At 43.0% G+C, this 15,052-nt stretch overlaps 3 protein-coding genes across 3 annotated transcripts; 2 read left to right on the forward strand and 1 right to left on the reverse strand.

The window, feature by feature from the left end:
- The first annotated feature begins 3,238 nt into the window (after positions 1-3,238).
- Positions 3,239-4,996, forward strand: cryaa (crystallin, alpha A). The gene is made up of 3 exons (XM_079581959.1): positions 3,239-3,438; positions 3,588-3,710; positions 4,673-4,996. The coding sequence occupies exons 1-3, from the start codon at positions 3,241-3,243 to the stop codon at positions 4,880-4,882; spliced, it is 531 nt and encodes a 176-aa protein (XP_079438085.1). The 5' UTR covers positions 3,239-3,240; the 3' UTR covers positions 4,883-4,996.
- Positions 4,997-5,330: 334 nt separating this feature from the next.
- Positions 5,331-8,942, reverse strand: hsf2bp (heat shock transcription factor 2 binding protein; the record flags this gene model as incomplete). Its single annotated transcript, XM_079581751.1, has 9 exons — positions 5,331-5,360; positions 6,240-6,439; positions 6,574-6,677; positions 6,969-7,086; positions 7,215-7,359; positions 7,640-7,789; positions 7,947-8,059; positions 8,127-8,262; positions 8,904-8,942. The coding sequence occupies 9 exons, from the start codon at positions 8,940-8,942 to the stop codon at positions 5,331-5,333; spliced, it is 1,035 nt and encodes a 344-aa protein (XP_079437877.1).
- Positions 8,943-9,442: 500 nt separating this feature from the next.
- Positions 9,443-13,538, forward strand: ankrd10a (ankyrin repeat domain 10a; the record flags this gene model as incomplete). Its single annotated transcript, XM_079581752.1, has 5 exons — positions 9,443-9,746; positions 11,335-11,487; positions 12,066-12,157; positions 12,729-12,913; positions 13,267-13,538. Exons 1-5 carry the CDS (start codon positions 9,540-9,542, stop codon positions 13,536-13,538), a joined length of 909 nt encoding a protein of 302 aa, XP_079437878.1. The 5' UTR covers positions 9,443-9,539.
- Positions 13,539-15,052: the final 1,514 nt, after the last annotated feature.

Here is a 15,052-nt window from a genome sequence, read left to right on the forward strand (position 1 = left end):
ATTACGAAAATAATCGATAGTTCGCAGCTCTCCGAGTTCTCTTTCGACCCCTGAAGTGTACCTAATGTGTCGCGGTGCCCTCTTGACCCGCCCTCCATTACCTATCCTGCTCCTCCAAACATGCAGGTTACCGTGACGACAGCCTTTCAGCGCTCCATCCTTTGTGGGCGTCTGTCTCTCCTAACACCCAGAGAGCTGACGGTGCTGAACCCGGGCCATGGCTAACCCACATGCATGTCCGGTCTGCTGCCCCCCTGAAAACCCCAGCAGACAGACCCAGTGCGGTCAGCGGCCTCCACCGGGCCGGTCACACCCAGGACCGCTGCCCCTCGCCTGGACCAGAGCGCCAGATAAGCTCCTCTATGTAGGGTCAAAGCCCAGCGGGGTTAGCCGGATGCCAGACATGAGCTGCTGGTGTCAATGAGCCGAGAATGAGCTTACGTCTTACAAATACATTCCAGGCATGACTTCAATTCTTTTAGTCGGTCAGTTAGTAAACAATAAGGACCGGAACATTCATCAAAAGCTTTATCAATTGAAAAGGTCAAAGCATTTCACCAAATTTTCATGCATTTCAGATTCAAATGTGGAATCTGAATGGGAAACAGACTCCAGGAATCAGAGCAGGTTTCAAAGTGGGCGGGTGTTTAGAAGGATAACATCAGTTGCGTAATTATCATTGTATTTCAGTGAAGCAGCAATTTTATCTGAATTTTTTAAGCTGCTGACAGGAAGTGACATAGACAAAGTTCCATAGCAGTTTGACTCACTCATTTCCCATTGACTTAACATGGTCTGCACGGCAAGTGTTTAAAATTTGCCTTCATCTATGTCACTTCCTGTCAGTGTCCAATAAAGAAGTGAAACTATAAATACAACAGAGTAGAAGAGTATGTCGTGAACACTGCATAAACTAGACCTTTCTTGAGCGATGGAAGAGATAGAATAAAGATAGAATCTAAATTAGGGGTGGGCCATATCGTATCGTCATACCAGTATACGTTTTTTATATCGTTATCATTTTTTATATCGTTGTGGACGTAATATAATTTGCATGTGCACTCCAGCTGATTTTGACTTAAGTCCAAACCAGGGAGGATGTAAATTGCTTGAGTAGATCATATTTGGGAGGAAATTAGCATGTTATTGTTCCTTTAAAGGGGGGGGTATTATGCAAAATCGACTTTTTCAAGCTTTACATCATGTTATTCTGTCACTCCCTCATTAAAAACATGCTTGAAGTGTTGCCTTGGCACATTCTCGTATTTTTGAGTCATCTGTAAAAACTCTGATGGCGGCCATTTTAGGGATAGGTTTGCCTGAGTCCTCCTAGGAACGCCCCCACCTCCTGGAGACGCCTCCGAGCTTTCGTTAACAGCCGAGTAACCAACCACTGCCCCTCAGCAGAACCCCCTCCCCACTGATGCCACAGACAGCGTGTGGAGGGGGCGTGTCGGAAAGGGTCAGAGGTTCTTAAAGAGACAGAGGCCTATTTCAAGATGTTCACTACAGCCATTTTGAGAGAGACATTTTATACAAGGCAGTTATTCTAATTTACTGCATTTACAGACCAACAGAAGGTTTGGTCATCATTGTAGTGTGATATAGACTGGTGCTATGGGACTGAAAAAAGCATAATACCCCCTCTTTAAAGGAATAGGCCACCGTTTTTACATACTAAAATATGTTCTTACCTCACTTTAGACGTGTTAATATATCCCCGTCTGGTCTTTGTCCGCGCGCTCTGTCACGCAAACGGAGCACATACGCAGCCTCTCCCACATGTCACATAGCTCCAAAAAAGCTCACGATAGAAGCTACCAAGCTCTTCCGCGTGTTCCCTATTTAAATAAAGTTACGTGAAGTGTTTTCATGCGAAGTATATTTACACAGAAATGTAACATGTCGATTTTATAAGCAAATAAAAAGGGGGACTATATTGTGAGGCGTAATGATACGAGGAGTAAAACGTCCGCGCAGTAACTCCTAAAGGTTATTGACGGAAGTGAGCGGGGGAAGTCTTTAGGAGTTACTGCGCGGACGTTTTACTCCTCGTATCATTACGCCTCACAATATAGTCCCCCTTTTTATTTGCTTATAAAATCGACATGTTACATTTCTGTGTAAATATACTTCGCATGAAAACACTTCACGTAACTTTATTTAAATAGGGAACACGTGGAAGAGCTTGGTAGCTTCTATCGTGAGCTTTTTTGGAGCTATATGACATGTGGGAGAGGCTGCGTATGTGCTCCGTTTGCGTGACAGAGCGCACGGACAAAGACCAGACGGGGATATATTAACACGTCTAAAGTGAGGTAAGAACATATTTTAGTATGTAAAAACGGTGGCCTATTCCTTTAAGACTGGGCCACATTGAACTCGTTATATCGTCATTGTAACCGTTTTCTTTTCTTTTTTAATGGTCATTTATTTGCCTCGGGAACTGGAAAGTCCCACTGAGATTTCGGAATCTCATTTTCAGGGGAGTCCTGGCCCCAGGTGGTTGACCTATTGTGCATGCTTTTAGTGAAAGGGTAAACAGAAGCACCTGGAAGAAACCTGCTCAGACACAGGGAGAGTATGCAAGTACATTTCCGACATGGTATATACTGTAGAATGAGGTCCATTCCAAATTACAGCCCATGTTGATAGCCAGTAGATATACGTCTCAAAGTCCACATTAAAGGATTATGAATTATATGAATGTGCTGCATAACTATAGCCTGGTCAGTCGCCTATTCTTAAACTGGCCTCTGAGATCATTGCTACAGCACATACCTAATCCAGAAAAATAACTATTGAGATGAATACAGCGGTTCTGAATGTGTTCTATGTGCTCAGTTCGAATCGACTGTACCTGTATCAATACATTGACGATGCCAATCCCACCCTAGAGAATAAACAAAGACCGAGAGAGAGCAGCCAGTACATCTCCACCCCGCTGACTGTCTGATATCCCCGGGCCTGTGTTCCTAAGGCGGTTTATTTTGGCAGGCCTGGCTGTCTGTCTGGCGTTGGTGCTGGTGCATGGCGTGGCATCCCATTGACCTGGAGCGCCCACCCCGTCCCCGCTGCGATTCTGCTGACAGGACAAAGGCCCATGAGATAATGCCATTCCAGAGGGATCCCGGTGACACCCCTCAGGTATAAAAGAGCGCACAGGCGGGGGGCACTGGTCGAAACCCGCTTTGTTTTCTTCCCCCCGTACAGTCGTCGTCTTCTAAACAGACCTCCACCATGGACATCTCCATCCAGCACCCGTGGTTCAGACGCGCCCTGGGCTCGGCGTATCCCGCTCGCCTCTTCGACCAGTTCTTCGGAGAGGGGCTTTTTGACCACGACATCTTCCCCTACGCTCCCTCCACCATCAGCCCCTACTACAAGCAGTCGCTGTTCCGCAACTACTGGGACTTTAACAACTCCGGGGTCTCCGAGGTAACACAGAACACACTTCACCTAGAATCAACACATAGAAATCTTCATTGATTACCAAAGGGAATGAAAAACTACAACCAAAACCGTGCTTTGTTTACCATTCCCGTCGGTCATTGTTGTATCATTTTCATGTGACGTGTGCGTTCCAGGTGAGGTCCGACAGGGACAGGTTCACCGTCTACCTGGACGTGAAGCACTTCTCTCCGGACGAGCTCAACGTGAGAGTGACCGATGACTATGTGGAGATCCAGGGCAAACACGGGGAGCGACAGGTCAGAACACCGGGACATGAACACGGCAAATATGTACGCAATATAGATGATGTATACAGGCTTTGCAGTCATTCAAAGTTGTAGCTTTGTAATTAAGTAACAGTATTATTGTCCCCGTAGGGAAATTAAACAAAATTACGAGGAAAAATGATTAGGAAATGTACAATTGGTTTACAAATGAATTAAATTAAACAGCCAGAATAATCATATATGCAGTTGATTAAAAGATGGTATCAATTAATATGTAGCAAGGCAGATCTGAATTGATTTTTGTGTTAGTTTCATGTTTGCGTCTTACCTCTGGTGGATCTAATATTACCAAGTAATTAAGAGTCCAGGGCTGATGTTAAAGTTGTTTGCCCAGGACCGATGTTAGGGTTAGGGTAAGGCTGATTGGCTGGCTGTAACATTCGTCCTGGGCAAATAACTTTATATCAGATATCAGATCAACCCGTACCTCTAATGTAATTCTCCAGATAGTGAAACGTGCCTGATTCTAAAACATCAAACGCATTGCAAACGCAAAATCGTGCAGCCTTAGCAAGAGATAGCACGAGATGAAGATATCTAATCGATTTGGTCACCAGGAGTCGAAGTTGACCTGATGGATGAAGAACGAGGCGGGTGTTACTTTTGCTGACAAACAACCAGCACTTTATTAACTTATCAACAACATGAAAAAAATGTGCTGCAACACATCAAGTTTAGACTATAAACACACATAAGATGTCTCAGTACCAAATATAAAGGTTTTTTTTTGTTGTTGTTTGTAGACTTAGCTGTGATTGGCTAAAACGAGGTGCGCTTGAGCCAATCAGCATCAAGTTCTCTGCTGAAAGTCCATCCTCTTTCCAATCGATTTAACCAGGAGCTATTCCGGATTGATATTGCAGTGCTTATGTTATTCGCAAAGTAATATCAGTCTAGCTCTGAACGGGTTACCTTATTTTTGCCATTCACAGGATGACCATGGTTTTGTCTCCCGCGAGTTCCACCGCCGGTACCGTCTCCCCTCCAACGTGGACCAATCAGCCATCACCTGCTGCCTGTCGGCCAACGGCATGCTGACCCTGTGCGGGCCCAAGGTCAACGGGGGCAACGAGGCCGGGCGTGGCGAGCGCAGCATCCCCGTTACCCGTGACGACAAGACCAACGCCACCCCATCTTCCTAAAAGCCTTTACTGCCCCAGGATGGCTGCCCACAATCTGTGTTTTTTCCCCTCTACTTTTCTTCTAGTTTATTATATCTATGTTCCCATAACTCTACATTAAAACTGGATACAGTGAGGGGCAAGTAGATGTTTTTTGAAAGCATCAGATAGAACCTAACATTGGGTTTGCAAATAGTTTTTACGTCATTGTCAAATGTCTAATCTCAATCATTTGCACCCTCACTACTACCACTGTATTCTATAATCTAGCCTTGTCCTGTTCATAACCAGTGCCATGACTTTGAAATCTAGAAATAAATATTAAAAGATATTCACTCATGAAAACAGCTTTGTGTGAACTGATTCTTATTTAAAATGTATTAACAGCTTGATGAGTAACATAGAAGAACAATTTGGGGGGAAAAGTTGTTGGTTGGCAGTAAGCTGAGAAAGGTCTGAAGATATTTTCTTAATGCTTGGAGGCTTTCGAACCTTGACTCTGGAACACAAGATGAAAGAGAACAATTCATTTATTTAGAGAAAATTAGGATAACTCAACATTTTAGACACAATACTTTACTTAAAGTCAGGTTAAGAGCACTTCTGACTTTGACGCTGAATGGATTATGGTCGTAGTAACAATGGAAGTGCGTAGCAGACATCTAAATGAAGTAGCGTGGGTGTAGATGTTGGGTAAAGTTCAGCTTAAAGCCACACCGCGTAAGATTTCACCCAAAAAAACAAAACTTAACTACAAGCATTTATGATAGATATCTTCACCATTGAAAAATACCTCAAACAAACATGTGCTTTTGCTCTGAGCGGCTCACCTCTGCTAAAACATGACTGTAACTTTACCAGGAGTGGGTGCATCTCCGGCTCGTTTCCATGGAGACGTCGACTAAGGTCAGCAGAATTGAGAGTTAAACGGGTTAGGCCATCATCCAGATCCATTCTTTAATTATCCACCGCAAAAATGGCATTTTCTGTGTCGAGCTGGTCATTGAGAGCATGTTTTGTGTTGATGGTACAGTATAGTCCAAAATGTTACGCAGTGTGCCTTTAAGTTAGCTGTAAGTAGTAAGTGAACCAAAAAGGTATGCAACGCAATGGTGTGTTTCTTTCTTTGAAGTGACCACAAAAGTACAAGTAATAATAATGATAGTACTAGCTTCAGTAACATACGCAGCTACAGTATTAGACCAGAGTTTTAGTATTACTTTCAAGTTTTATAAATATATCTTCTCATCTTGGTCATGCATAGAGCACTGAGACAATCATTTTCAACATATATCTGTGTGATATCAATGGAAATGGGTAATCGCTTTAGAATTCAAATGTACAACTGTATTTCTATAAGTTTAATAGAAAGGTATACTTTCTGTAGTGCGCGTAGGTCCTCCAGGGTCTGCTCCGCGGCCGCCCTCAGGCCGGGCTGCGCGCTGGAACTCAGCCTCCTCACGCGCTCCTCCAGCTCGGGGTCCACCACCGCGGGCCCCAGCAGCAGCACAGCCTCGTCCTCCAGAACCAGGGACTGGAGCAGGCGCAGGGAGTGCAGGCACACCTCCCAGTCCCGCTCTGAGCCACAAGAGGGCAGAGTCAGACACCAGAGTGGAACTACAATTACTGTATCGAATGATCAGAGAGAGTCCAGGGAGGCAATCTGAGCGTTAAGCATCAACACATCTAGGCCGGAGCGTGGTGCTTCTTACCCTCCAGGAGGTTCCATGTAACCGACAGCAGTCCTGGGCTCTTTATCATGTACTTTAGTCCCTTCACACTGATGCTCACGTTGTACAGAGCCATCAGCATCAGCCTGTGCAAATACTTAACAGTTAATAACATTGAGCTTAAATGTATGGATACTATTATTGTTTTGTTTTTTTCAGAATTTGCATTGAATACTAGCAAATATAATCCTATTGAGTAATATAACATTTCCAAAGTTAAGAGTGTTATGGTCGCCCACACTTCCACACTTCCAAAAGTACCACATGGCCCCCCCAAGTAATGCCTTTCTTCTTGAATTTCTATGAAAACTGTAAGAAAAATGAGGCCCCGGACTCCACTAATGTAGATTACACCAGTCATACGCTGTGGCACCTACACTTTGAGTTTGGGAAACGCTCCTGGCTTCATCAGCTCCAGCATTCGGATGAGAGTGTCCAGCAGCACATGAGCAGAAGTGGCCAGGTAGTCCCGCCCATTGGTTACAGCTGCGATATCTGATTCATTGTAATAAAACAAATAAAAAGTGTTACATTTGGCTCACACGCTCACAAGTATGAAACATCGCTGCACAGGAGTGTCACATTTGTGGACGCTGAGTTGTCGTCATACTGCTCTGACTCACTGGTGATAGTTCCAGCCAGCGCCAGCACAAACTTGTGTTCCTGCGAGTTTGGGTCTTCAGTCTGAACTTTGACGTCTTCATCAAGAGAGCGGACAAAGCTCTCCAGCGTCTGAGCAGCGACTACCACAAAGGACTGCAGCTTCCACTGCTGTGGACGCAACAAACAGTCACAATCTACAGTTTTCAGATGACATCACTGGAGGGCAAAGCTCACGGGTTCTCAAACTAGGTCTTTTGGGGTGGTACTCAAGGGCATCCATTGTATTTGAGATCATTTTACACATGCCTTAGTAATTAGTAATGCATTAAGTGTAGGTTTGTTTGCTTACTTTTTAATGTTTACTTTTTAAGTTATGGTATGACACTTTCTTTCAAGTGATCGACGTCTAAGTCTGTGACTGTGAGTGGACAGCACGTGAGCTCACATCGGCCAGCCAGACCATGATGGTGTCCTCCCGAGCGGAGCAGCTCCACAGCAGGCTGCAGGTGGCCGAGCCCAGGCCGGAGCAGAAGTCTGCCTGCTGCTGCAGCTCAGCGCCGCTCTGCCACAGCTGCTCCCGCAACAGCAGCTTCTCCTGCACACAGCACATCCAGTATGTCCCATGTCACATTGTAGGAGTTGTGTGGCCCTGTTTCTTACATTTTGCACTCTTATTGACCTGTTGTTCCGAGACTTAAACTATTAAAGTAGACTATGTACTGGATATTCATGTGAAAAAGAAAGCCTCTGACCTCTCTCTCCTTCTGACACTCAGCCTGTGAAGCCTCGAGTCGACATTGCAGGTGTGCACAGTCCTGCCTCAGCCTCTCCTGCTCTTGAGCCATCTGCTCTTTCATGGCACTCACTGAGCACAAACAAACCACAGTACAGAAAGGACCTACAGCAGACAACCCTATAAATGTGTATTTCACTTGTCTGAGCGGCTTTAGCTTTGTTCAGCATTTCCAGGAGCTCCCCGTTGAGGACCCTGGGAAGAAACTCTCTCAACTGCATCACTTCTGTGGTCAGTTTGTCCAGCTCCCGCTTCCTCACTCTGACAAAGCAGTCCTGCAAGACAAAACAATGGCTGGTTCAAAACTATTTACAGATAAGATATTTACAAGCTGTTGAATATATGAGATAAGTATTACTGTACATAGGAAAAAGTTTCAGAAAAAAATGTATCTATTGTTGTTGATTGAAGTGGTATAAATCGAATGTTACCATAGAAATCTGTCATTTTGGGGGGAACTAACAAACATTGTCCATTGATTGATATCACCAAAAGTAGAAAAAACAAAGAAGTCAATCTGGAAGCAGGTCATTATAGGAAATACACCTAACACACTGTAGTGACTTACTGTTTTCATGTGAACAATAAATCCAGCACTACACATTGTAAAATCTCCATTGGTTTATTATGTATCTCTTTTCCCAGAATACTTTGCAGTTTTGAAGACATAATCCTCTCATGATTGCTCATGATTGTGCCCAATGCATAGTAATAAAATAATAATGAACTAACATTTGAATAATGAAAATGATTTTGATCATACAACTAGCATTGTAAGCTAGCACGTTGCACAAAACGTAAATTTGAGACGTTGTTTATGATAGTTATGCATGACTATTGATCTGATAAAGCGTTTTTCAAAAAAGAAGCAAATAATGTACAAAAAGTAATGCACTCAGCATCATTACATCCTTACCTTGGCGTCGGTACCATTGATAGATTTTCCGCCCAACATGGTGAAAATATACTTGTGTGTCTAACAAGTCTTAAAAATATAAGTTTATTGTATATCTGTATTTAATCATTCAGAGAATCGGTGATAATAATTGGTTAAAACCCCTTTTGACTTGGCCTTCGGCTTCTGACCCCCAGTGTAATGCACTATGGTGTTATGACAAAATGTGCTTCCCTGTCTAACCCACCACTGCATAAAAAACACACATTTGTTTGAAGTGCTTAGAAAATAAAAATAAAAAGGCAAAAAACAATTCTTCGTTGTAGGGAGTAGTTCCTATAACAAATACCTCTTACGATAAAATTACTAGGGAGATATGAATACAACAAAACCAATCTGATAGGGACGCAGAACTTGTCTGGACACCGGCCCGGGCTTTAGCTCCCGCCAGAACGCTCCACGCGGATTGGCTGTTCCCTTTGACCAGGTAGCAGCGACAGCGAAGCGCCAATTCCACTACGTCCACTCCGCGTTTTGTATCCAACCGGCTACGTGAAGCTTTCATTGTGGCTAAACTTGAGCCCCCATCAGTTGGGACTCCGATGTTTGATGTGAACGGGGGTCACTTCGGAGTGGGACTTTTGTGGAACTTTCATTATGTCTCTGGGGTCTGATTTGGAGTTCTGCAGCGAAGAGGCGTTCATCGAGCGGTTCCCCCTGCACCGCGCCTGTCGGGATGGGGATGTGCCCGGGTTGCTCGCTCTGCTCCAGCGGCTGTCGGATCGCTCGGACCACGGCCACCTGAGCGCCGAGGACTCCCGCTACGGATGGACTCCCCTGCACTGGGCTGCTCACTATGGACAGGTAAGTTCATGATCTTCTATAAACTAATTCTAAATGATTTAAGCGATTTTGACTACGGGCTACAGTCAATACACAATAAAAGTCCGGTGGAAAAACCATGCCGTCTGGTGTGCGCATTATAATGTAGGTCAGGAAGTCATGGATGTAAAGTTCATTGTTAGAATCTAGCCCTAAAAGCTCCGACGTGGTGGCGTTTTATTGTCTATTTACTTTTGAAAGACACGCTGAACGTTACTGTAAATAGGAAATAATCTAGTGTACAGTTCATTGAAAGAAAAATTCTAGTGTTTGTATTGGCTGCAGTGTAGCCAATGGGCTCGCGCGAGCTGAAGTAGAACCCGGAAGCCGTGATTTAAAACTTGTTTGTAAATTTGAGGTCATATATAGTTTATGGTTTCAATACATTTATGTCATTTGGGATTTAAAGGGAGAAACAAAGCACCTTGAGTAAACGCATCTTGACACAGGGAGGATGGATTTGAGTAGAATAAACTTTATTGTCCCCTGAGGGAAATTTGTCTTGGCACTTATCACCACAACAGCTCACATTCAATGGCAATAGACGATTAAAAGTACAACAACAACCAAAGGTGCTTGGAGCTTGTAGGCCTAAGATGATCAGGAATTGATGTGGGAAAATAACAAAAGACAGTTTAAAACAGCTGGTTTTGGAAAATCGTTGCTTTACATATATGTTATAAGAACTCATCATCCTGCTGTATTTTTCTTCTTTGTGTTCCTCCTTTCCAAAAAAAGTGACTTCCTGTTTCGATCCGGCACACCAAAATAAAAGCAGCATCTTATTCATTAGTTCAGCAGTTCATTAGTTAAGCTTTCTTTCTGTGTGTATTTAATTATATTCTTTTTTTTTTTTTTTTTTTTTTTTGGGTTCAAACCACCAGTCTTTATGTTATTACAAAAGAAATTTCCAATTGAGAAGAAAACACACATTATATTGTGTATCCGTACTTAGTAGACTGATGAATGTAAACATTTTCTAGCACGCCGTTCTAAATCAAATATATTTGTTTGCATTTGCTGGTTGGATAAAAAGTGCTACTTCTACTGTATAAAGTTGTGTTGCTAGAAAACCCTTTAAAAAGCCGTAAATGCTACTGAGTGATCCTATTTGTACATCCTTGTTTCCCTCATGCGTGGACAAGGATGCAGTCCAGGGTGCTGTTGAACACGGTCTTGCTGCACTTGTTTTTGAGGAGATCCAAGATGGCGTTATGTGTTTCTGGGATGAAACCCGTGTAGAAGTCATCCTTGGCTGTCATGAAGTTGAGCAGATCATGGCCAAGTTTACTTTTTTGGTCAAAGCACTCAGAGATGTCAAATTCATTATGGATCCGATGCTCATCATATTTTAGGCCCAGTTTTTGATTATATTCTTAAGTACCTGCTGAACTAATCGATGAGACGAGCTGTGTGCTTTTATTTTGGTGTGCTGGATCAAAACAGGAAGTCGCTTCTTGGGCCGGCGTTGTTATGATTTGAAGTTCTGCACAGAGTCAATTCCACACAAAAATTGCAAATATTCGTAGCATATTCTTATATTATAACATGTATTGCGTTGTTTTCCCAGCTGGAGTGCGTAATCCTCCTGGTGCAAATGGGTTCTGAGGTGAACACGGGCAGCAGCCGCTTCGACCAGACCCCGGCTCACATCGCTGCTTTCGGGGGGCACTCTCACTGTGTGGTGTGGCTCACGCAGGCCGGAGCTGACATCAACAGGCAGGTGAGTAAATACATTTGCTAAAGATGGCATTAGACCACTTCATTTTAGACGAGCTGGCACGACTACACTAGTCAGGCTGTAGTGAATTTTACTTTTGCATCTAATCAAATGAATCAATAGGCCCTGCCCCAGAGCGCAACACCAGCCTGGGATGTGAAAACTACCACAACGACCAAGAATTGATTAAATAGTTTTCCGAATTATGACACTTCCTGCTGTTTTCCTGATTTCCTGTTGAGCTGTCAATTGAACCCCAAGGACTAAAAATATATTTTTTTATGACGAGGAGTGTTGTGGTTAAGTTTAAATGGTGCCTAATATCCATGTCGCAAAATCACTGAGGCTCTTCCATCTGACTGAGATTGACACACTTTTTGCCAACACGCTTTTCAACAAAAATGCATAGTAGCTTAAATATGTGAAAAGCTTTTCAGTCCTAATTTAGTTCAATGGGTAGCCTTGTTTTGGTCATGAATCTAATTTTGTTTTTAAATTTTGTAAAGTTTGTGTGGGAAAAGGGCTTATATTCAACAGCTCTGGAAGTTGTGCTGCTGTTGAACTTGTACCCATGTTTCCAGGACCTGACCGGTGAGGCTCCCATCCACAAGGCGGCTCGCACCGGCAGCCTGGAGTGTATCCAAGTGCTGCTCATCGCCGGAGCTCAACCGCAGTACGTACGCTTTTACTGACAAACCCTCTGGTGGAGCCCTCGGAAACTGAACACATCAGACACATGTACTTTTAGTCAGGACTGATGTTTTGTATTGGGCTTGTCAGTGTTTTGTATCTCTAAACAGGTGCTTTCATTTAAAGGCACATTTTGAACTCATGAGCTATTGAGCCAACAGAAGTCACAATCTTTTTTTTATTCTTATGAAGTCGCACCGATGTGGTGGTAAGACTAGAGGTTGACCAATATGGGTTATTCTAAGGCCGATGGGATTTTTATTGGCAGATGCCGAAATGCACGGCCAATATAAATCGGTAAATCTCTATCTCTTATGGTTCTGAAATTAAAAGCAAAAGTCTGCCAAATAAAAATATCTGACGTGTACAAACCTGTGACTGATTTTCGAGGTTGTGGGAGGGCTCATATTAAAGCTCTGACTGTCAGTTCCGGAGATATCAGCCGGGCCGATAGATCAGTCGACCTCTTGCTAAGGCGTGCATTTTGTCAGCTCTAGGGAACAGTCTTTCTCAGAGCTGCCCTACGTCCTAATGTGAAACCTTTCATCTCGCAGTGTGAGGAACGCCCGTGGACAGACGGCGGCTGACCTGGCTCATGCTAAAGGCTTCCACGACTGTTTCCTCCTCATCTCCAACCTGCAGCAGCTCCACGGCGCCCCCTGTGCTCAGAGCCAGGGCAGCAGGAAGAGACTGCTCAACGGGCACGAGAACGGCCAGAAGAAGAAGCCAAAGGTGGACGGTAAGCACGAAGTACTGTATGATACACAGTGTTGGGGAGATACTTTGAAATTGTATTTAGTTACTGAATACTGAATACTTCCATTAAAATGTATTTTGTAACATATTCCATTACTTTGTCTAATCAGAGTACTGTATTCTGAATACTTTTAATACTTTTAGAATACTTTCACATTGATTGATTAAGGAAAGTGGTCTCAGGACTCTATTGTGGTCCAAAATTCTACCAGGACAGTAGAGAGCAACACAAACATTTGATACAGAGGTCTACTTTATATGACCCTTTTATTTTATGCCCATGTTATTATCATTTTCTATCGCCCTATCAATGTCTCTTCTCTCCTCAACCCGCAGAAGAGATGGCTGCCTTTGCTCCCGACGCTCACCAAATCCTCCACCTCGACCACCACAATAAGCTCACTCCGACCGGCCCCCAGCCCTGTCAGGACGGAGCCGAGAGGTGCGGCTCCCTGCACCTCAGCAGCAGCCCCGACAGCAGCGGGGCGGACAGGCTGGTGCACTGGGGGGTGGTGGGAGTAGAGGGGGCCGAGCTGCTGTACGGACACTACCACGGCCTGGGGGACACCGCCGAGGACCTGACGGATCACACGGCCATGACCACGTGACAAAGTAAAACATCTAAGAGTTAGGGGGTGGGGTTTTTTGGTACCATTAGCTTTAGCCTTTTTCAATCATCTTTTTTTGTTTGTTTGTTTAGTTACAAACTGGCACAATCTGCATACATTTAGCTCACTAGAGTAAATGTTTTAAGAGGAAACCAGAGACTAAATGATTTCACTTTCTTTGCGTTGATTTATCATATTACCTTTTGTTGATCTGTCATATTGGCATACGTTGATATATTAGCTTACGTTGATATATTAGCTTACGTTGATATCTCACATTAGCTTAAGTTGATATATTAGCGTACGTTGATATCTCATATTAGCTTAAGTTGATATGTTATATTAGCTCACGTTGATATCTCGTATTAGCTTATGTTGATATGTTATATTAGCTTACGTTGATATGTCATGTTAGCTTACGTTGATATCTCATATTAGCTTACGTTGATATGTCATGTTAGCTTAAGTTGATATGTCTTTAGCTTAAGTTGATATATCACATTAGCTTATGTTGATATGTCATGTTAGCTTAAGTTGATATGTCTTTAGCTTAAGTTGATATGTCATTAGCTTACGTTGATATCTCACATTAGCTTACGTTGATGCATCACATTAGCTTACGTTGATATCTCATATTAGCTTACATTGATATGTCATGTTAGCTTACGTTGATATGTCATGTTAGCTTACGTTGATATGTCATGTTAGCTTAAGTTGATATGTCTTTAGCTTACCTTGATATCTCACATTAGCTTACGTTGATGCATCACATTAGCTTACGTTGATATGTCTTTAGCTTACCTTGATATCTCATATTAGCTTACGTTGATATGTCATGTTAGCTTACGTTGATATGTCATGTTAGCTTACGTTGATATGTCATGTTAGCTTAAGCTGATATGTCATTAGCTTACGTTGATATCTCACATTAGCTTACGATGATATCTCGTATTAGCTTAAGTTGATATCTCATATTGGCTCACGTCGATATCTCGTATTAGCTTACGTTGATATATCACATTAGCTTACGTTGATGTATCACATTAGCTTATGTTGATATGTCATTAGCTTACGTTGATATATCACATTAGCAGTTAGCCTTCTTCTGGAGTTACATTTTTCACAACAAACCGTCTAAGAGTATGTTTGAGGAGTTCAGGACAAGGATATAAGCTAGTCCCATCACATATTGTAATGATCAATGGCAAGAGGTCATACAGCTGGTGTTTGGGAATAAAACCTGAGACCTGGTTACTGTGAGAACAATCTACTTGCCTATGAAATGATCATTACTTTATTGCAGCTGATAAAATAAGAATCTATCTTAGATCCTTAAAAGCCCTATACCCGTTGATGAATGAAAAGGCGAAGTGGAGCTTTTCTGTTGTGGTAATGCTAACAACTAGCCTGCACGTTCATGGTCGATAAAATGCTTAATATACAGGGGTTTTTTCCCTCACGAATGTCTGCTTTTAAAACATACTAGAGGACTCACCAGATTTCATTCTTTTACT

The sequence above is a fragment of the Gobius niger genome (assembly GCF_951799975.1).
Source record: "Gobius niger genome assembly, chromosome: 23".
NCBI classification, from domain to species: Eukaryota; Metazoa; Chordata; class Actinopteri; order Gobiiformes; family Gobiidae; genus Gobius; species Gobius niger.